The sequence below is a fragment of the Symphalangus syndactylus genome, chromosome 17 (genome assembly GCF_028878055.3).
Source record: "Symphalangus syndactylus isolate Jambi chromosome 17, NHGRI_mSymSyn1-v2.1_pri, whole genome shotgun sequence".
Taxonomy (NCBI): domain Eukaryota; kingdom Metazoa; phylum Chordata; class Mammalia; order Primates; family Hylobatidae; genus Symphalangus; species Symphalangus syndactylus.
In genome coordinates this window covers 15,458,998-15,481,826 of record NC_072439.2, presented here as the reverse complement: position 1 = coordinate 15,481,826, position 22,829 = coordinate 15,458,998, and the positions used below count along the sequence as shown (strand labels likewise).

Sequence of the window (22,829 nt, the reverse complement as noted above, 5' to 3'; positions counted from 1 at the left end):
TTGAACTCCTGACCTCAAGTGATCCGCCCCCACCTCAGCCTCCCAAAGTGCTGGGATTACAGGCTGAGGCACTGCGCCTGGACAGCGGTCATTTGATTTGAAGGCCACCTGATTTCAATGTGACCTCATCCTAGCTTAACTGATTACACCTGCAAAGATCCTACTTCCAAGTCAGTTTCCTGCTATGGTTTGAATGAAGGCTTCCCCTCCAAAATTTATGCTGAAATCCAGTGTATTATCAATGTATGCTCTTTGGGATTAGCATCCTTATAAAAGAGCTCTGGGTTGAAGGGAGCACGGTTTGTTGGTTCTTCCGCCTTCCGCTGTGTGAGGACGCGGCTTTCGCCCAGAGGACCCCCCAACATAGGCACCATCTTGGGAGCAGAGTGCAGCCTTCACCAGAAAGCAACCTTGCTGGCATCTTGATCTTGGACTTCCCAACCCCCAGAACCATGACAAATCAACTTCTGTTCCTTATAAATTACTCGGTCTCAGATATTTTGTTATGGCAGCAAAAATGCCAGACAGTTAGAGTCTGAAGTTCCAGGTTGAGATAAATTTTGGGGGGACATTGGTTTAACCCACTACAGTTTTCTCATCTGTAAAGTGAGCATGGTGATGAACTTGATGATACCAATCTTCAGGTGGGCATGTGGATGTGTCATAAATTAATATGTTGTCTTTACTAGGGCATTAGTTTTTTTTTTTCTTTTCTTTTTTTTAAGACAGAGTCTCACTCTATCGTCCAGACTGCAGTGCAGTGGTGCTGTCTCAGCTCACTGCAACCTCCACATCCCAGGCTCAAACAATCCTCCTGCCTCAGCCTCCCAAGTAGCTGAGACTACAGGCATGCACCATCATGCCCGGCTAATTTTTATATTTTTGGTAGAGACAGGGTTTCACCGTGTTGCCCAGGCTGGTATTTAACTACTGGACTCAAGTGATCCACCTGCTTCAGGCTCCCAAAGTGCTGGGATTACAAGTGTGAGCCACCATGCCCCTACCCAGCTGGGCGCTAGCTTTTTTTTTTTTTTTTTTTTGAGACGGAGTTTCTCTGTTGCCCAGGCTGGAGTGCAGTGGTGCAATCTTGGCTCAAGCAACCTCTGCCTCTCGGGTTCAAGCGATTCTCCTGCCTCAGCCTCCTGAGTAGCTGGGATTACAGGCATCCGCCACCACATCCAGCTAATTTTTGTATTTTATTTATTCGTTCATTTTTATTTTATTTATTTATTTTTTTTTGAGATGGAGTTTCGCTCTTGTTGCCCAGGCTGGAGTGCACTGGTGCGATCTTGGCTCACTGCAACCTCCGCCTCCTGGGTTCAAGCGATTCTCCTGCCTCAGCCTCCGAAGTAGCTGGGATTACAGGCATGAGCCACCACGCCCAGCTAATTTTGTATTTTTAGTAGAGATGGGGTTTCTCCATGTTGGTCAGGCTGGTCTGGAACTCCCGACCTCAGGTGATCCGCCCACCTCAGTCTCCCAAAGTGCTGGGATTATAGGCATGAGCCACTGCACCTGGCTTCTTTTATTTTATTTATTTATTTATTTACTTTGAGACAGTGTTTTGCTCTTGTTGCCCAGGCTGGAGTGCAATGGTGTGATCTTGGCTCACCACAACCTCTGCCTCCTGGGTTCAAGCGATTCTCCTGCCTCAGCCTTGCGAGTAGCTGGGATTACAGGCATGAGCCACCACGCCTGGCCCATTTTGTACTTTTAGTAGAGATGGGGTTTCTCCATGTTGGTCAGGCTAGTCTTGAACTCCCAACCTTAAGTGATCCGCCCACCTCGGCCTCCCAAAGTGCTCAGATTACATGCGCGAGGCACCGCACCTGACCTGTCACTAGCTTTTTATAAGCACTACATAAACGGCATGAATGGTGCCATGATTTTGCCTGACCTAAAACTTTTTGTCTCCTTTCTAACTTTCTAGGCTCCTGAGCTGACTCCATTGACCTGGAATTTTCCCTAACCTCCCAGCCAGTTGGATTTTTGTTTTTGAGATGAGGTCTCGCTCTGTCACTCAAGCTGGAGAGCAGTGGTGTGATCACAGTCACTGCAGCCTCAATCTCCCAGACTCCAGTGACCCTCCCACCTCAGCCTTCCAAGTAGCTAGGACTAAAACACATGCCACCACACCTGACTAATTTTTTTTTTTATTTTTTGTAGAGATGGGGTCTTGCCATGTTGCCCAGGCTGGTCTCAAACTCCTGGGCTCAAACTATCCTCCTGCCTCAGCCTCCCAAAGTGCTGGGATTACAGGCATGAGCCACCACCCCTGGCCCGGTTGAACTCTTAAAACGGGAAAAAACCCTTGTGCACCCATTGACAGCAATTACTATAATCACAAGGTACATATATATTTATTTTCACATTCTTACCAAATTTAACATACCTGTCTGTCATAGTGATACTTCCAAAAACTGAATCCCCCAGTATTCGAATAATATATATAAGTCTGGGATATCTGATCTCCACGGAAATATGCAAAAACCAAATTACTGATATGCTATAAAAAAAAAAAAGAATGAATGAAAGAAAGATGCCAGCAAGTACACTCTGAACATTTATCCCAGAGAAATGAAAACTCATGTCCGCACAAAAATGTAGATGTCTGGACGTGACTGTTCGATGGGGCTGTTTCTAATAGCCAAAAAGTGGATACATGCCAGGCGCAGTGGCTCACGCCTGTAATCCCAGCACTCTGGGAGGCCGAGGCAGGCAGATCACTTGAGGCCAGGAGTTCAAGACCAGCTTGGCCAACATAATGAAACCCCATCTCTCCTAAAAAATACCAAAGTTGGCCGGGCGCGGTGGCTCACGCTTGTAATCCCAGCACTTTGGGAGGCCGAGGTGGGTGGATCACGAGGTCAGGAGATCGAGACCACGGTGAAACCCCGTCTCTACTAAAAATACAAAAAATTAGCCAGGCGTGGTGGTGGGCGCCTGTAGTCCCAGCTACTCGGAGAGGCTGAGGCAGGAGAATGGCGTGAACCCGGGAGGTGGAGCTTGCAGTGAGCAGAGATGGCGCCACTGCACTCCAGCCTGGGCGACAGAGCGAGACTCCGTCTCAAAAAAAAAAAAAAAAAAACCAAAGTTAGGCCGGGCGTGGTGGCTCACACCTGTAAACCCAGCACTTTGGGAGGCTGAGGCGGGCGGATCACTTGACACCAGGAGTTCAAGACCAGCCTGATGAACATAATGAAACCCTGTCTCTTCTAAAAAAAAAAAAAAAAAAAAAAAAAGTTAGGCCGGGCGTATTGGCTCACACCTGTAATCCCAGCACTTCGGGAGGCCGAGGTGGACCAAGCACTTGAGCTCAGGAGTTCAAAACCTGCCTGACCAGTATGATGAAACCCCATCTCTACTAAAAATACAAAATTAGCCGAGTGTGGTGGTGCATGCCTGTAACCCCAGCTACTCGGGAGGCTGAGGCAGGACAATCGCTTGAACCCAGGAGGTGGAGGTTGCGGTGAGCCAAGATAGTGCCATTTTACTCTAGCCTGGGCAGCAAGAGGAAAACTCCATCTCAAAAAAAAAAAAAAAAATTAGCCAGGCCTAGTGGTGTGTGCCTGTAACCCCAGCTACTTGGGATCCCAGCTACTCAGGAGGCTGAGCCAGGGGAATCACTGAAGCCTGGGAGGCGGAAGTTGCAATGAGCCGAGATTGTGCCACCGCACTCGACCCTGGGTGACAGTCATAGACTGTTTATGTTATTAGTAAGGCTTCCAGGCAACAGTAGGCTATTCGTAATTAAGTTTGTTTTTTGGTTTGTTTTTGTTTTGAGACAAGTTCTGGCTCTATTGCCCCAGCTGAGTGCAGTGGCATGATCTCAGCTCACTATAACCTGCGTCTCCTGGGCTCAAGCCATCCTCCCACCCCAGAGACCCGAGTAGCTGGGACTATAGGTGCGCACCACCATACCTAGCTATTTTTTTCTTTTTCTTTTTCTTTCTTTTCTTTTTTTTTTTTTTTTTTTTTTTTTTGTATTTGGAGTAGAGACAAAGTCTCACCATGTTGCCCATACTAGCCTCGAATTTGTGAGCTGGGATTACAGGTGCCTGCCAGCACGCCCAGCTAATTTTTTGTATTTTTAGTAGACACGGGGTTTCACTATGTTGGCCAGGCTGGTGTCGAACTCCTGACCTTGTGATCTGCCCGCCTCAGCCTCCCAAATTGCTGGGATTACAGGCATGAACCACCACACCTGGCCAGTAATTAAGTTTTGGGGAAGTCGAAAGTTACCCGTGGATTTTCAACTGTGCGGGGTGGAGGGTGGTACCTCTAACCTCTACATTGTTCAAAGGTCAACTATAGATGGATGTATTTATAGTGTGTCAGCTGGTGGATCTGAAAACGTCCCCAAATCCTTTTCCATCTCCCAACCGTGCTCTGAGCCCATGGGAAATAACACTGACCAAGTTCTTGAGACCCAGCCTTACACTGTCCTTATTTCTTTTTCTTTTTCTTTTTTCTTTTTTTTTTTTGAGACGGAGTTTCACTCTTGTTGCCCAGGCTGGAGTGCAATGGTGCGATCTCAGCTCACTGCAGCCTCCACCTCCCAGGCTCAAGAGATTCTCCTGCCTCAGCCTCCTGAGTAGCTGGGATTACAGGCACACGCCACCATGCTTGGCTAATTTTTTGTATTTTTAGTAGAGACAGGGTTTTGCCATGTTGGCCAGGCTGGTCTCGAGCTCCTGGCCTCAGGTGATCCACCCACCTCGGCCTCCCAAAGTGCTAGAATTACTACAGGAATGAGCCACCATGCCCTGTCTTTTTTTTTTTTTTTCGACAGTCTCGCTTGTTGCCCAGGCTAGAGTGCAGTGGCGTAATCATGGCTCATTGCAGCCTCGAACTCCTGGGCTCAAGCAATCCTCCTGCCGTAGCTGGGACTACAGGCACATGTCACCACACCAGGCTAATTATGTTATTTTTTTGTAGAGATGGGGTTTCACTATGTTGCCCAGGCTGGTCTCAAACTCCTGGGCTTCAGCAATCCTCTTGCCTCTGCCTCCCAAAGTGCTGGGATTACAGGTGTGAGCCACCACGCCCAGACTTTATGTCTACTCATGATTATTTGTGTTCAGAGGACAGCAAAAAAAATGAACAATTATACACTTACACTTACCATACAAAACAAACTTCCAGTATAACAACAATTATCGCCAGAGACATGTGTAACAGGGTGTTTTATACCTGAAAGGAAAATATAATTTTGAAATGTTTATGAGTTCCCTGAAGTTTGGAGAAAAGTTTTTTGTTTTTTGTTTTGTTTTGTTTTTGAGACGGAGTCTTGCTCTGTCGCCCAGGATGGAGTGCAGTGGCGAGATCCCGGCTCACCACAAGCTCCGCCTCCTGGGTTCACGCCATTCTCCTGCCTCAGCCTCCCAAGTAGCTAGGACTACAGGCACCCGCCACCACGCCAGCTAATTTTTTGTATTTTTAGTAGAGACAGGGTTTCACCATGTTAGCCAGGATAGTTTCGATCTCCTGACCTCATGATCCACCCGCCTCGGCCTCCCAAAGTGCTGGGATTACAGGCATGAGCCACCACACCTGGCCTAGAAAAGTTTATTTATTTACTTATTTATTTATTTGAGAGAGAGTCTCCCTCTGCCGTCCAGGCTGGAGTGCCAGTGGTGCGATCTCTGTCGTCCAGGCTGGAGTGCAGTGGTGGCTGACTGCCACCTCCACCTCCCAGGTTCAAACGGTTCTCCTGCCTCAGCCTCTCAAGCTGGAATTTACAGGTGCCCACCACCACGCCTGGCTAATTTTTGCATTTTTAGTAGAGACGGAGTTTCGCCATGGTGGCCAGGCTGGTCTCAAACTCCTGACCTCGAGTGATCCACTCGCCTCGGCCTCCCAAAGTACTGGGATTACAGGCGTGAGCCACCACGCCTGACCTGGAGAAAAGTTCAGAACAGGGTTTCTCAACCTCAACACTACTGAAATTTGGGAGCAGATGGTTCTCCCTTGCGAGGAGTTTCCTATGCATTGTAGGTTGCTTTTTAGCATCTGTATCTCTACCCACCACTCAATGCCAGTAGCACCTTCCTCTAGTCTTGACACCAAAAATGTCTCCAGACATTGCCAAGTGTCCTCTTGGGGAGGACTGCCCCCTGTTGGCCCGACTCGGTGGTTCACACCTGTAATCCTAGCACATTGGGAGGCAGAGGTGGGCAGATCTCCTGAGGTCAGGAATTCAAGACCAGCCTGGCCAACATGGAGAAACCCTGTCTCTATTAAAAATACAAAATTGGCCGGGCGCGGTGGCTCACGCTTGTAATCCCAGCACTTTGGGAGGCCGAGGCGGGCGGATCACGAGGTCAGGAGATCGAGACCACGGTGAAACCCCGTCTCTACTAAAAATACAAAAAATTAGCCGGGCGTGGTGGCGGGCGCCTGTAGTCCCAGCTACTCGGAGAGGCTGAGGCAGGAGAATGGCGGGAACCCGGGAGGCGGAGCTTGCAGTGAGCCGAGATTGCGCCACTGCACTCCAGCCTGGGCGACAGCGAGACTTGGTCTCAAAAAAAAAAAAAAAAAAAAAAAAATACAAAATTAGGCCGGGCATGGTGGCTCATGCCTGTAATCCCAGCACTTTGGGAGGCCGAGGCGGGCAGATCACGAGGTCAGGAGATTGAGACCATCCTGGCTAACATGGTGAAACCCCGTCTCTACTAAAAATACAAAAAATTAGCCGGGCATGGTGGCAGGCACCTGTAGTCCCAGCTACTCAGGAGGCTGAGGCAGGAGAATGGCGTGAACCCAGGAGGCAGAGTTTGCAGTGAGCCGAGATCGCGCCACTGTACTCCATCCAGCCTGGGCAACAGAGCAAGACTCTGTCTCAAAAAAAGAAAAAAAAGGAAAAAAAATTATCCGGGCATGTGGCTCACGCCTATAATCCGGGCACTTTGGGAGGCCAAGGTGAGGGGATCACGAGGTCAATAGATCGAGATCATCCTGGCCAACATGGTGGAACCCCATCTCTACTAAAAACATACAAAAATTAGCTGGGTGTGGTGGCACGCGCCTGTAGTCCCAGCTACTCGGGAGGCTGAGGCAGGAGGATCACTTGAACCCGGGAGGAAGTGGTTGCAGTGAGCCAAAACTGTGCCACTGCACTCCAGCCTAGTGACAGAACAAGGATCCGTCAAAAAAAAAAAATTAGCTGGGCATGGTGGCACATGCCTGTAATCCCAGCTACTCGGGAGGGTAAGGCAGGAGAATCGCTTGAACCCGGGAGGTGGAGGGTGCGGTGAGCCGAGATCGTGCGATCGCACTCCAGCCTGGGCAACAACAGCGAAACTCCATTTCAAAACAAACAAACAAAAAATTAGCCAGGCGTAGTGGCAGGTGCCTGTGATCCCAGCTACTCAGGAAGCTGAGGCAGGAGAATCGCTTGAACCCAGGAGGTGGAGGTTGCAGTGAGCCAAGACTGGGCCACTTTATTCCAGCCTGGGTGACTGAGTGAGACTCCGTCTCCAAAAAAAGAAAAGTAAGTTTTTTTGTAAAGATGGCATTCTGCTCTGTTGCCTAGGGTGGACTTGAACTCCTGGGCTCAAGCAATCCTCTTCTTTTCTAAAGCTAACATTTGCCTCATCTTCACTTTTCACATCTTTCCTCCTGCGTCAGAGTCCTCATCTCTCTCCCTCTTCATAAAGCTCACCTTCTCTACCGTCCCCTAGCCCTCATGAGAAGTGTGTGGGAGGGACAATGGTCATAATCCAGCTTGGTTACCAGACATCTACTGGTTATCTTCAGTTTTCCCTGGTCCTCCCCTGACACCAATCCATCACCAAGACCCGCTGATGTCTCTCGATTTTTTTTTTTTTTTTTAGACAGAGTCTCACTCTGTCACCCAGGCTGGGGCGCAGTGGCCCAATCTCAGCTCACTGCAACCTCCACTTCCTGGGCTCAAGGGATCCTCCTGCCTCGGCCTCCAGAGTAAACTGGGATTACAGGCACACACCACCACGCCCAGCTAATTTTTTTTTTTTTTTTTTTTTGAGACGGAGTCTCGCTCTGTTTCCCAGGCTGGAGTGCAGTGGCACGATCTCGACTCACTGCAAGCTCCGCCTCCTGGGTTCATGCCATTCTCCTGCCTCAGCCTCTCCAAGTAGCTGGGACTACAGGCGCCCGCCACCACGCCCGGCTAATTTTTTTGTATTTTTAGTAGAGACGGGGTTTCACCGTGGTCTCGATCTCCTGACCTCGTGATCCGCCCGCCTCGGCCTCCCAAAGTGCTGGGATTACAAGCGTGAGCCACCGCACCCGGCCTTTTTTTTTTTTTTTGACAGAGTTTTGCTCTTGTTGCCCAGGCTGGAGTGCAGTGGCACAATCTCGGCTCACCACAACCTCCACCTCCCAAGTTCAAGCAATTCTCCTGCCTCAGTCTCCTGAGTAGCTGGGATTACAGGCATGCACCACTACGCCCGGCTAATTTTGTATTTTTAGTAGAGATGGGGTTTCCCCATGTTGGTCGGGCTGGTCTCAAACTTCTGACCTCAGATGATCCGCCTGCCTCGGCCTCCCAAAGTGCTGGGATTACAGGCGTGAGCCACCGCGCTCAGCCTAATTTTTGTATTTTTAGTAGAGACCGGGTTTCGCCATGTTGGTCAGGCTACTCTCGAACTCCTGACCTCAGATGATCCGCCTACCACAGACTCCCAAATTGCTGGGATCACAGGCGTGAGCCATCGCACCCGGCCAATGCCTCTTGTTTGTTTCAATCAGTCCTAGTAGCTTTTGTGGCTTGCGACTACAATGCATGATGGGAACACTAGGTTCCCAGTCTATGGATGGGGCCTCAGGCCAATTTTCATTTTGGTTGGAAAGGACAAAGTAACGTCCTGGGGCTGACATCCAAGTAGGAGCATCGCTTATACTTCCAACACTAATACCCTCTTCTCTCATGTTGACTACACTCAAACAAAATTTAAAAATACAAAATGTACATACCTAAAGACATGCTCCAAGAATTATTTTCATAATCATAAATATAGACTTTTTGATCCACTACTAACAGCAATAATGAACCAGCAAAATGTGCTGATGTCACTTCTGGTACGCCGACCTAAAAGTTATCATATGGATGATATCAATGAGAGCATCTTTTCAAACACTGATTCAGAAACGCAGACTTCTAGACATGCATTGAAAAAAACAAAAAACATTTATGGACGGGCACAGTGGCCCTCGCTTGTAATCCCCGCACTTTGGGAGGCTAAGGCGGGTAGATCACCTGAGGTCAGGAGTTCGAGACCAGCCTGGCCAACATAGTGAAACCCCGTCTATACTAAAAATACAAAAATTAGCCAGGTGTGGCAGCAGGCGCCTGTAATCCCAGCTACTCGAGAGGCTGAAGCAGGAGAATCGCTTGATCCTAGGAGGTGGAGGTTGCAGTGAGCCGAGACTGGCTCACTCCAGCCTGGTGACAAGAGCAAAACTCTGGGAAAGAAAGAAAGAGAAGAAAGAAAGAGAGAGACAGAAAGAAGGAAGGAAGGAAGGAAGGAAGGAAGGAAGGAAGGAAGGAAGGAAGGAAGGAAGGAAGGAAGGGGAAAGAAAGAAAAAGAAAGAAAGGAAAGAAAGAAAGAAAAAGAAAGAAAAAGAAAGAAGAAAGAAAGAAAGAAAGAAGAAAGAAAGAAAGAAAGAAAGAAAGAAAGAAAGAAAGAAAGAAAGAAAGAAAGAAGGAAAGAAAGAAAGAAAGAAAGAGAAAGAAAAAAAAAGAGAGAGGAAGGAAGGAAGGAAGGAAGGAAGGAAGGGAGGGAGGGCGGGCGGGCGGGACCGGGCACGGTGGCTCATGCCTGTAATCCCAGCACTTTGGGAGGCCAAAACAGATGAATCACCTGAGGTCAGGATTTCAAGAACAGCCTGGCCAACATGGTGAAACCCTGCCTCTATTAAAAATACAAAAATTAGCTGAGTATGGTGGCAAGTGCCTATAGTCCCAGCTACTCGGGAGGCTGAGGCAGGAGAATTGCTTGAACCCGGGAGGTGGAGGTTGCAGTAAGCCAACATTGCACCATTGCACTACAGCTTGGGCAACAAAAGCGAAACTCCGTCTTGAAAAAAAAAAAGAAAAAGAAGAAAAACATTTATGGCTGGGCCTGGTGGCTCACGCCTGTAATCCCAACACTTCAGGAAGCCAAGGTAGGCAGATCACTCAAGGTTAAGGGTTCAACACCAGCGGGCCAACATAACAAAACCCCATCTCTACTAAAAATACAAAAAAATTAGCCAGGCATGATGGTGCATGCCTGTAATCCCAGCTATTCGGGAGGCTGAGGCACAAGAATCGCTTGAACCCAGGAGGCAGAGGTTGCAGTGAGCCAAGATCGCACCACTGCACTCCAGCCTGGGTGACAAAGACTCCATCTCAAAAAGCAAAAACAAAACAAAACAAAACAAAAAAACGAAACAAAAACAAAACACCATTTTCCATCCTGGCTGACATGGTGAAACCCCGTCTCTACTAAAAATACAAAAAATTAGCCGGGTGTGGTGGCGGGCGCCTGTAGTCCCAGCTATTTGGGAGGCTGAAGCAGGAGAATGGCGTGAACCTGGGAGGCTGAGCCTGCACTGAGCTGAGATTGCGCCCCTGCACTCCAGCCTGGGCGACAGAGACTCTCTCTCAAAAAAAAAAAAAAAAAAATTAGCCAGGCTTGGTGGCTAAAATTTGGGATAATTCCAGCTCCTCGGGAGGCTGAGGCAGGAGAATCGCTTGAACCCAGGAGGTGGAGGTTGCAATGAGCCGAGATCATGCCACTGTACTCCAGCTTGGTTGACAGGGGGAGACTCCATCTCAAAAAACAAAAACCACAAAATCAAACAAACAAAACAAAACCTTCTTGGATGACAAAGCCTAAAGTATAAATGATGAATGACTAGCATTAACTGCTAAGTGTCGCTTTTAGGAGAAATATTGGTATGTCGATAATTGACAAAACTTTTTATTTATTTATTTATTTATTTATTTATTTATTTATTTATTTTTTGAGACGGAGTCTTGCTCTTTCGCCCAGGCTGGAGTGCAGTGGCACAATCTCGGCTCACTGCAAGCTCCGCGTCCCGGGTTCACGCCATTCTCCTGCCTCAGCCTCTCCGAGTAGCTGGGACTACAGGCGCCCGCCACCACGCCCGGCTAATTTTTTTGTATTTTTTAGTAGAGACGGGGTTTGACCGTGGTCTCGATCTCCTGACCTTGTGATCCGCCCGCCTTGGCCTCCCAAAGTGCTGGGATTACAAGCGTGAGCCACCGCGCCCGGCCTTTTATTTATTTATTTTGAGATAGAGTCTCAAGCTGTCACTCAAGCTGGAGTGCAGTGGCACAATCATAGCTCACTGCAACCTCCAGCTCCAGGCTCAAGCAATCTTCCCACCTCAGGCTCGTGAGTTGCTAGAACAAGGCATGCACCACCACACCACCACACCAGCTAATTTTTCAAAATTTCATATAGAGTTGGAGTTGCCCTGGCTAGTCTTGAACTCCCGGGCTCAAGCAATCTGCCCACCTCAGCCTCTTAAAGTGCTGGGGTTACAGGCGTGAACCACCATGTCCAGCCCAAAACTTTATTTAGCATAGGTGTCGATGGTATAATTTCTCAAATATTCACTAAGGGTGTGGTTTTCCTGCTTTGGTTTAGGACAATTTTGGGGGGGGCTTTTTTTTTTTCTTTCATAAAGACAGTGTTCTCCCTATGTTGCCCAGGCTAGTCTTTTATTTTTTTTAGACGGAGTCTTGCTCTGTTGCCCAGGCTGGAGTGCAGTGGTACGATCTTGGCTCACTGCAAGCTCCGCTTCGCAGGTTCAAGCCATTCTCCTGCCTCAGCCTCCCGAGTAGCTGGGACTACAGGCGCCCGCCACAACGCCCAGCTAATTTTTTGTATTTTTAGTAGAGACGGTGTTTCACTGTGGTCTCGATCTCCTGGCCTCATGATCCACCCGCCTCAGCCTCCCAAAGTGCTGGGATTACAGGCGTGAGCCACCGCGCCCAGCCGCCCAGGCTGATATTGAACTCCTGGACTCAAGTGATCCTCCTGTCTTGGTCAATCAATGTGCAGGGATTACAGGCATGAGCCACTGTACCTGACTGAGGGAGTCTTGAAATTATTGCATGTAAAGTAAGATACCATCCCACCTGTCTATTATTTATTTATTTATTTATTTATTTTATTATTATTATTATTTTTTAAGACAGAGTCTCCCTCTGTCGCCCAGGCTGGGTGCAGTGGCTCGATCTCGGGCCACTACAACCTCAACCTCCTGGGTTTGAGCGATTCTCCTGCCTCAGCCTCCCAAGTAGCTGGGACTACAGGCCTATGCCGCCACGCTCGGGTAATTTTTGTATTTTTAGTAGAGACGGGGTTTCACCATGTTGGCCAGGATGGTCTCAATCTCTTGACCTCCTGATCTGCCCGCCTCAGCCTCCTAAAGTGCTGGGATTACAGGCATGAGCCACTGTACCTGACCGAGGGAGGTCTTGAAATTACTGCATATAAACTAAGACAGCATCCCATCTATCTATTTATAATATAACCAATGTAAGGAAGAGCACCTACATCCACTCTCTTTTTCTTTTTCAGGAATAAAAAGCCTATTTTGATAGTAGGGGCAGGATAAAACCAACCCTTCTTTAGGCTTAGAAATTGCCCTTAATGTCTTTAAGAGGTACATTGTAAAATAAACCTCTAAACTAACAAAAACAGACCAGTCTGATATCTCTGAACTGTATTTTCCCCCAAATATAACTTATACTAGCATCCTTTAGATCACTCAGTAAAATAACTACCTGCATTGATGTAGGGATGGTAAATGGAATGAGACTAGTCTCAAAGTTATCTGTTGTGAAAAAAACTTGTTTCCTGAAATAAACAATAAATAAGTTAAATTAGGATAATGTCACACAAGGAAAGAAAAAAGACAATAGAGGTACTCTAAAATGTCTCCATTCAAACAAAATTTGTATTGTAACCAGGAGTCATTTAGATATAATTTACTTATTTTGCATAAATAAACGTCTGTAGTCCAGGTGTTTGACTTCTAGAAACAATAGTTTAAATGTGTGACTACATCAAATATAAAACTATATAAAATGTACATTGAGTGGCAGGATGGACTTCAGTTTTATAAGTTATATGGCTCTAGCTCCACTAAAGTAAATAGTTTTAGACCAGGAATGTGTATATAAGAAAGAAACAATTTGTTCCTTCATATAGGAAACTTTTAAATAGGAAAAGGCCATCCATGAACATGGTATATCATTTCATTATCCAGATCTCCTCCCCCAACTCCCCAGTAAATTTTCTGGTTTTTAACACATAAGAATTACTGCGTTGTCCAGGTGCGGCGGCTCATGCCTGTAATCCCAGCACTTTGGAAGCCAAGGCACGCAGATCACTTGAGGTCAGGAGTTCGAGACCAGCCTGGCCAATACGTTGAAACCCCATCTCTACTAAAAACACACATAAAAATTAGCCAGGCATGGTGGCGCACACCTGTAATCCCAGCTACTTGGGAGGCTGAGGCAGGAGAATCGCTTGAACCCCAGGAGGCAGAGGTTGCAGTGAGCCAAGATCACGCCACTGCACTCCAGCCTGGGCGACAAGAGCAAAACCCTGTCTCAAAAAAAAAAAAAATACTGAGTTAATTCCTATTCCTTTTAAATTTTTTGTTGCCGTCATGAATGGTATTTTTCATAATAGCCTTAAAAAAAAGAAAAAAAGAGAGAGAGAGAGAGAGATGGATGTCCGGGTGCGGTGGCTCATGCCTGTAATCCCAGCACTTTGGGAGGCCCAGGTGGGTGGATCACCTGAGGTCAGGAGATAGAGACCAGCCTGGCCAGCATGGTAAAAACCCTGTCTTTACTAAAAATACAAAAATTAGCCAGGCGTGGTGGTGCACGCCTGTAGTCCCAGCTACTTAGGAGGCTGAGGCAGGAGAATCGCTGGAACCCAGGAGGCAGAGGATGCAGTGAGCTGAGATTGTGCCACTGCACTGCAGCCTGAGCGACAGAACAAGACTCCATCTCAAAAAAAAAAAAAAAGAGAGAGAGAGAGAGATGGGTCTTGCTGTGTTATCCAGGCTGGTTTTGAACTCCTGGGCTCAAGGAATCCTCCTGCCTCAGCCTCCTAGCCATAATTACGTTTTAAAATTGGTCATGGCTGATTTATAAAAGAACTGCTGATGACAGAGACGGTCTCTGTCATCTAGACAGGGTACAATGGTGTGCTCATGGCTTACTGCACCCTTGAACTCCTGTGCTCAAGTAAACCTCCTACCTCAGCCTCCCAAGTAGCTGGGACTACAGGTGCACACTGCCACCCCCAGCTAATTTTCTTTCTTTCTTTTTTTTTTTTTTTTTTGAGACAGAGTCTCACTCTGTCACCAGGCTGGAGTGCAGTGGTGCGATCTCAGCGATCTCAGCTCACTGCAACCTCTGACTCCTGGGTTCAAGTGATTCTCTTGCCTCAGCCTCCCGAGTAGCTGGGACTACAGGCAGGCACCACCACACCCAGCTAATTTTTGTATCTTTAGTAGAGATGGGGTTTCACCATGTTGGCCAGGCTAGTCTCGACCTCTTGACTTCGTGATCCCCCGACCTCGGCCTCCCAAAGTGCTGGGATTACAGAGATGAGCCACCAAGCCCAGCCCACCCCCAGCTAATTTTCTGTATTTTTTTTTTTTTTTGTAGACACTGGGATCTTGCTATATTCCCAGGCTGGTTTTGAATTCCTAGCTTCCAGCGATCCTCCAGTGATCCTAATGCCTTGGCCTCCCAAAGTGCTGGTACTATAGGCATGAGTCACTGCACCTGGCCTCCGGTCCCCTTTTTGATGCTGCCAGACTGATGTCTTGAATACAAACATGCAGCCCCACATCGTCCACTACCCTCAGGGTGAGGGTAAGCATCTTGGCATGGTGGACATACCTGGTTTCCTAACCTGCTACCCTTAAGAACTCACACGCATGCTGGGCATGGTGTTTTCATTCCTTTGCATGCTCTGCTCTCAGCCCATACACATCTGGTTGCTCCCACCGTCCCAGTGAACTCCTATTCATCCTTCAAAACCCAGTTTTGTCATCGACTCCCCAGTGGAAACTTCCTAGGCATTTTTCCCTGAGGCATCCCAAGAGTGCTTATACCAAGCATCTTTGACAGGTGGTACCACACTATACTGCAGTTATTTTAGTTACTGGCTGATCTCTTCATCTCCCTTCCTCCAATTCCAGCCCCTGACTATGGACTCCCTACAGGCCAGTAACTAGCAACACAGGACAGAGCCGTCTTCTTTACTGTTTGTTGAACGAATGAATGAGGGCAAATCTAAAAGAAGGTAATTGCAAAGGAAGGTAACTTTAATTTCAAAGGAAGATTCCTTTAATTTCAAAGGAAGGTAACAGTACATAAAATTGCCGCTTACCCTAGATATAGTGCTATATTTTTCTCGCAAGGATGTTTAATCAAACGCGTTGTTGTAGACTGAAAATACAGGCGGTCCTAGAGAGATAATCACAAAATCTTAATATCAATAACCATAAACAGCTGATAGAAACAATTTTTTTTTTCGAGACAGAGTCTTGCTGTGTCGCCCAGGCTGGAGTGCAGTTGCCCGATCTTGGCTCACTGCAAGCTCCGCCTCCCAGGTTCACGCCATTCTCCTGCCTCAGCCTCCCGAGTAGCTGGGACTACAGGCATCTGCCACCACGCCCGGCTGATTTTTTCAATTTTTTTTGTAGAGACAGGGTTTCACCGTGTTAGCCAGGATGGTTTCGATCTCCTGACCTTGTGATCCACCTGCCTTGGCCTCCCAAAGTGCTGGGATTACAGGCGTGAGCCACCGCATCCGGCCAGAAATAATTTTTAATACGCATCATTATCAACATAAAGGGTGAAATCCGAATTAGGTAGGTGGAATGTACCAATGTCATCTTCCTGTTTTGACCTTGTACTATGATCATGTCAGATGTGACTGCTGGGGGAAGCTGGCGGAAGGGCTTGGGACCTCCCTGTACTGGTTTTGCAACTTGCTGCAAATCTATAATTATGTTCAAATAAACAGTTTTTTTAATTCACAGGGTGGGCCAGGTGCGGTGGCTCACGTCTGTAATCCCAACACTTTGGGAGGCTGAGGCAGGAGGATTTCTTGAGGCGAGGAGTTCGAGACCAGCCTGAGCAGCATAGCAAGACCACATCTCTACAAAAAACATAAAAATTAGCTGGGCATGGTAGTGCATGCCTGTAGTCCCAACTACTGGGGAGCCTGAGGCAGGAGGATGGCTTGAGCCCAGGAGTTTTAGGCTGTAGTGAGTTATGATCTCAGCACTGCACTACATCCTAGGCAACAAAGAAAGACCCTGTCCCTAAAAGAAATGATAATTAAAAAATTAAAAAAATTCAGGCCAAACGCAGTGGCTCACCCCTGTAATCCCAGCACTTTGGGAGGCCGAGGTGGGCAGATCATGCGGTCAGGAGGGAGTTCGAGACCAGCACGGCCAACGTGGTGAAACCCCGTCTCTACTAAAAATACAAAAATTAGATGGGTGTGGTGGCGCATGCCTGTAATCCCAGCTACTTGGGAGGCTGAGGCAGGAGAATGGCTTAAACCCAGGAGGAGAAGGTTGCAGTGAGCCGAGGTTGCGCCACTGCACTCCAGCCTGGGCGACAGAGCAAGACTCCATCTCAGGAAAAAAAAAAAAAATTAACAGGGTAATTATTCATATCACATCTCATACCTATACACGTTACTATTTGTTTACAGATGATTAGTTATTTGAAAGGCCAGAGAATGATGAATATTAAACATGTTAGAAACCAGTCACTTGAAGATTGTTTCACAATGCTGACACCATTTTGAAATTATGCATTTTTTTTTTTGAGACAGTCTTGCTCTGTCGCCCCAGGCTGGAGTGCAGTGGCGCGATCTTGGTTCACTGCAACCTCTGCCTCCTGGGTTCAAGCAATTCTCCTGACTCAGCCTCCTGATAGCTGGGATTACAGGCGCGCGCCACCATACCAGGCTAATTTCTGTATTTCTAGTAGAGACGGGGTTTCACCATATTGGCCAGGCTGGTCTTGAACTCCTGACCTCAGGGATCTGCCCACCTCGGCCTCCCAAAGTGCTGGGATTACAGGCATAAGCCACCTCGCCTGGCCAAAATTATGCAATTTTGTCAACAGGAAACGAATTTGAACTGACAGAATATTTTTTCTTCATGTATTTTAAGCATGAAGTAAACTGACATTTCCTGTGACATTATATGAGGTAAACAAAGTAATAGGGTTTGCTTCTACTGTTACTATGCATTTTAAAATCTCCTATCAAGGCTGGGCACAGTGGTGAACGTCTGTAATCCCAGCACTTTGCGAGGCTGAGCCAGGTAGGTTACTTAAGTCCAGGAGCTCGAGACCAGCCTGGGCAACATGGCAAAACCTCGTCTCTACAAAAATACAAAAATTAGCTGGGCATGGTGGCACACATCTGTAATCCCAGCTACTAGGGAGGGCGAGGCATGAGAATCGCTTGAGCCAGGGAGGCGGAGGTTTCGGTGAGCCAAGATCGCGCCACTGCACTCCAACCTGGGCAACAGGGCAAGACCCTGTCTCAAAAAATAAAATCTCCTATCTGAGAGAGAAGTAAACAGAACACTCGATAAAAACTCAGACCATCTTAGTTCTATTCCCACTCCTTCCTCTTGGTGTTGTTCAGATGACTTGATCTCTCTAAACTTGTTTCTCAGTGAAATGGGAAAGATTAATCCCTACTTCAAAGGGGAAAGAATTGTAAAGACTGAATGATCTTAAATGCCTGACAACACCGGCACCCAAGAAATACAAAGAAGTGTTACCTCTGATCCTGTACTTAGATAAAACTAAAGGATGAATTGAAGTGTGGAGCCACATACCCCTTGAATGTCCTGTATGACATTAAACACTTTTCCTGTCCTCACTGTGCGAGCACTAGAAGTGACAAGAAAGACCATCTGTCCATTTTTATTGAATATTTAGCATGACTCCCCCTACTCAGCCACCTCAGGGTTAACCCTAAAGTATCTGTTCTTTTTTTTGGGGGACGGAGTCTCACTCTGTCACCCAGGCTGGAGTGCAGTGGCACGATTTTGGCTCACTGCAACCTCTGCCTCCCAGATTGAAGTGATTCTCCTGCCTCAGCCTCCCGAGTAGCTGAGACTACAGGCGTGCGCCACAACACCCAGCTAATTTTTTATATTTTTAGTAGAGATAGGGTTTCACCATATTGGCCAGGCTGGTCCTGAACTCCTGACCTCGTGATCCGCCTGCCTCTGCCTCCCGAAGTTTTGGGATTACAGGCATGAGCCACTGCACCTGGCCAAGTATCTGTTCTTGATGCTCTTCGGGTTATAGGAGGCCCTAGAAAATTGGATGAGGCTGGGCATGGTGGCTCATGTCTTTAATCCCAGCACTTTGGGAGGCCGAGGCAGGTGGATCACTTGAGGTCAGCAGTTCAAGACCAGCCCGGCCAATTTGTTGAAACCCCATCTCTACTGAAAATACGAAAATTAGAGCCAGGTGCGGTGGCTCACACCTGTAATCCCAGCACTTTGGGAGGTCACGGTGGGTGGATCAGCTGAGGTCAGGAGTTTGAGATCAGCTTGGCCAACACGGTGAAATCTCGTCTCTACTAAAAATACAAAAAAGTTAGGCACAGTGGCTCACACCTGTAATCCCAGCACTTTGGGAGGCCGAGGCAGGTGGATCACCTGAGGTTGGGAGTTCAAGACCAGCCTGAGCAACATGGAGAAACCCTGTCTCTACTAAATATACAAAATTAGCCTATTAATATACAAAATTAGCATGTGATGGTGCGTGCCTGTAATCCCAGCTACTCAGGAGGCTGAGGCAGGAGAATCGCTTGAACCTGGGAGGCAGAGGTTATGGTGAGCCGAGATTACACCATTGCACTCCAGCCCGGGCAACAAGACTGAAACTCCATCTCAAAAAAAAAAAAAAAAAAAAAAAAAAACAGGCTGGGTGTGGTGGCTCACGCCTGTAATCCCAGCACTTTGGGAGGCCGAGGCAGGCGAATCACGAAGTCAGGAGATCGAGACCATCCTCGCTAACACGGTGAAACCCCGTCTCTACTAAAAATACAAAAAAATCAGCTGGGCGTGGTGGCGGCACCTGTAGTCCCAGCTACTCGGGAGGCTGAGGCAGGAGAATGGCGTGAACCCGGAAGGCAGAGCTTGCAGTGAGCCGAGATTGCGCCACTGCACTCCAGCCTGGGCAACAGAGCGAGACTCCGTCTCAAAAAAAAAAAATTAGCAGGGCAGGGTGGCGGGCGCCTGTTATCCCAGATACTCAGGAGGCTGAGGGCTGAGGCATTAGAATGGCTTGAACCTGGGAGGCGGAGGTTGCAGTGAGTTGAGCTCTTGCCACGCTGCACTCCAGCCTGGGCGACAGAGCAAGCCTCCGTCTCAAAAAATAAAAAGAAATTTGTATGAAACTCCTCTCCCAGAAACAGACATAAGTACACACAAAATGTAGAAATGATTTCTGAGAATTTCTTTTTTTTTTTTTTTTTTTTGAGACAGAATCTCGTTCTGTCACCCAGGCTGGAGTGCAGTGGTGCGATCTCAGCTCGCTGCAAGCTCCACCTCCCGGGTTCACGCCATTCTCCTGCCTCAGCCTCCTGAGTAGCTGGGACTACAAGCGCCTGCCACCACACCGGCTAATTTTTTGTATTTTTAGTAGAGACGGGGTTTCACCGTGTTAGCCAGGATGGTCTCGATCTCCTGACCTTGTGATCCGCTCGCCTCGGCCTCCCAAAGTGCTGGGATTACAGGCGTGAGCCACCGCGCCCGGCCAAGAATTTCTAAAGGCTCCTTCACAGACCCCAGTTGAGGAAGATTATGAAGTCCTGCAACAAGGTATTTAGGGCTCCTTTAGGGAGTGTGTGGTGACTGGAAGGACGGTATAGTTTACAGCAGAGGTGCTCAATCTTGAATATGCATCAGAATCACTGGGGGGGTGGGGGGGTCTTGATAAACCACCGTTTGCTGGGTCCCACTGCCAAGTCCCCGAGTCAGTAGGTCCAGGGAACTGCATTTCTAACCAATTATAATAAATTCCCCGGTGATCTTGATGCTGCTGATCCAGGGACCATTCTTTGAGAGCCTGTGTGGGGAAACGAGAGAACTGGATATAACCCACCTTTTCAGACCTGGAGACAAATCCTACTAGTAAATTTCACTGGAAAATGTTTCTCCCCACTTACTAGCTAAGTGTTGTTAGGCAAGTGTGTCTTTAATTTTCCTAGGTATGCTTTCATATCTATAAAATAAGGGTATTGGCCAGGCACGGTGGCTCACGCCTGTAATCCCAGCACTTCGGGAGGCCGAGGCAGGTGAATCACGAGGTCAGGAGTTCAAGACCAACCTGGGCAACATGGTGGAACCCTGTCTCTACTAAAAACACAAAAAATTAGCTGCATGTGGTGGCAGGCGCCTGTAATCCCAACTACTATGGAAGCTGAGGCAGGAGAATTGCTTGAACCTGGGAGGTGGAGGTTGCAGTGAGCCGAGACCGTGACATTGTACTCCATCCAGCCTGGGCGACAAGAACAAGACTCCGTCTCAAAAAAATAAAATGAAATAAAACAGGGATATGGCTGGGCGAGGGTGGCTCACGCCTGTATCCCCAACACTTTGGGAGGCTGAGGCAGGAGGATCACTGGAGCCTAGAAGTTCAAGACCAGCTTGCCGGGCACAGTGGCTCACGCCTGTAATCCCAGCACTTTGGGAGGCCGAGGCGGGTGGATCACGAGGTCAGGAGATCGAGACCACAGTGAAACTCCGTCTCTACTAAAAATACAAAAAATTAGCCAGGTGCGGTGGTGAGCGCCTGTAGTCCCAGCTACTCTGGAGGCTGAGGCAGGAGAATGGCGTGAACCTGGGAGGCGGAGCTTGCAATGAGCCAAGATCGTGCCACTGCACTCCAGCCTGGGCGACAGAGCAAGACTCCGTCTCAAAAAAAAAAAAAAAAAAAAAGACCAGCCTGGGCAAAACAGTGAGACCCCATCTCTCTTTTTTTTTTTTTCCTTTGAGACAGAGTCTCCCTTTGTCACCCAGGCTGGAGTGCGATCTCGGCTCACTGCAACCTCCACCTCCTGGATTCAAGCGATTTTTCTGCCTCAGCCTCCCATGTAGTTGGGATTACAGGCACCTGCCACCAAGCCCGGCTAATTTTTGTATTTTTAGTAGAGAAAGGGTTTCATCATGTTGGCCAGGCTGGTCTGGAACTCCTGACCTCAAGTGAGTGATCTGCCCACCTCCACCTCTCAAAGTGCTGGGATTACAGGCGTGAGCCACTGCGCCCAGCCAGTGAGACCCCATCTGTACAAAAAACATTAATAAATAAGGTTAAGGAATCATTAGGAATCTTCCTGTAAACATCAAATGAGGCCATACACCCTAAGAATGCAGCTCACAGGTCCCTACTGAATGTGACAGTTTAGTCCAGGTGGGAGTTCCCTGAGGGCAGGAACGGAGTTTCAGCAACTGGTCCCCATGGCAGGCTGGAGTATCCACTAACATTTACTGAAATTTCAAAATGTGCTGGGTAAGGCTGGGCGCGGTGGCTCACGCCTGCAATCCCAGCACTTTGGGAGGCGGGGGTTGCAGTGAGCAGAGATCGCGCCACTGCACTCCACCCTGGGCAATAGAGCAAAAACTCCGGCTCCAAAAAGAAAAAGAAGTGGGAGGGCTAGGCCGGGCGCGGTGGCTCACGCCTGTAATCCCAGCACTTTGGGAGGCCGAGGCAGGTGGATCACGAGGTCAGGAGATCGGGACCATCCTGGCTAATACGGTGAAAGCCCCGTCTCTACTAAAAATACAAAAAAAAATTAGCAGGGCGTGGTGGCGGGCGCCTGTAGTCCCAGCTACTCGGGAGGCTGAGGCAGGCGAATGGCGTGAATCCCGGAGGCGGAGCTTGCAGTCAGCCGAGATCGCGCCACTGCACTCCAGCCTGGGCGACAGAGCGAGACTCCGTCTCAAAAAAAAAAAAAAAAAGAGGTGGGAGAGCTTAATATTGGGCTGGGAGGATGGGGTGGACTAGGGTGAGCGAGGCGTCAAGTTCGATTCCTAAAAAAAGTAAACGGGGAGCCTCAGTGAGGTTGGGGAGCAGGCCTCGGCTCCAAGATGAACCAGCACCCTCCCAACCCAAGGCAGCACATCAGCCCCAGGAGTCCTGGCAGCCCCACCGGCAGAGCTGAGCCGTGACCAGCGGTCGGAGCCACATGGTCACAGCCGCCACCAGCATCAACATCAGCCTCGACTTGGGCTTCCGCCGCCACCACTGCCCCTCAACCGCCACAGGGAGTCGCTGCACAATCCGAGTACGTGCAGACTGAAGACTGCGCATGCGCATCAATGAGTCCCGGGAGCTGGCCTCCGCTCATTGCAGCCCCGCGCTCCGCCTGAACCTTGAGCATGCGCAGACGAATCCCAGGAAGCCCGAATCTGCGCACCCCAAAGCGCGCTCAGAGCCTGAGTATGCGCACCCGGCCACCCGTGGCCAGTCTAGAGTCTGAGCATGCGCATGTCGTCCGCGCGCCTAAGCGTGTGCACAGGCTGCTTATGAGTTCCTAAACGTTGCGTTTGCAACACTACCAATGTTTCCTACGCGCGCTGGCGCAGGTCCACGGCCTTCCACATGACCGGAAAAGGCCTTCAACACTTAAAGCGGGAGACCGGAAGAGGCGGAGAAGATCCGGCGCTCGAACTCCGCCCCCTCACCTCCGCTTATGCCCCGCTCCCTGAAGCGGCTGTTTCGGGCCACGCCCTCATCGGGTACCGAGGCA

The 22,829-nt window shown here is 48.7% G+C and overlaps 1 protein-coding gene across 6 annotated transcripts in view; it reads right to left on the bottom strand.

The window, feature by feature from the left end:
- CATSPERD (cation channel sperm associated auxiliary subunit delta) overlaps positions 1-22,777 on the bottom strand; it is a 61,051-nt gene extending 38,274 nt beyond the window's left edge. For 4 of the 6 annotated variants that reach the window (XM_055249995.2, XM_055249998.2, XM_055249996.2 and 1 more), the window contains exons 1-7: positions 22,230-22,479; positions 17,899-17,953; positions 15,417-15,493; positions 12,785-12,857; positions 8,956-9,070; positions 5,126-5,193; positions 2,393-2,506 (exon numbers count right to left, since the gene is read on the bottom strand). In XM_055249995.2, coding sequence (XP_055105970.2) covers positions 2,393-2,506; positions 5,126-5,193; positions 8,956-9,070; positions 12,785-12,857; positions 15,417-15,493; positions 17,899-17,953; positions 22,230-22,396 — 669 coding nt within the window. In that variant the 5' untranslated portion in view covers positions 22,397-22,479. Of the gene's footprint in view, positions 1-2,392; positions 2,507-5,125; positions 5,194-8,955; positions 9,071-12,784; positions 12,858-15,416; positions 15,494-17,898; positions 17,954-22,229; positions 22,480-22,651 lie in introns of those variants that run through there. The other 2 variants (XM_063620728.1, XM_055249997.2) reach the window with 2 other exon arrangements.
- Between the last annotated feature and the right edge of the window lie 52 nt (positions 22,778-22,829).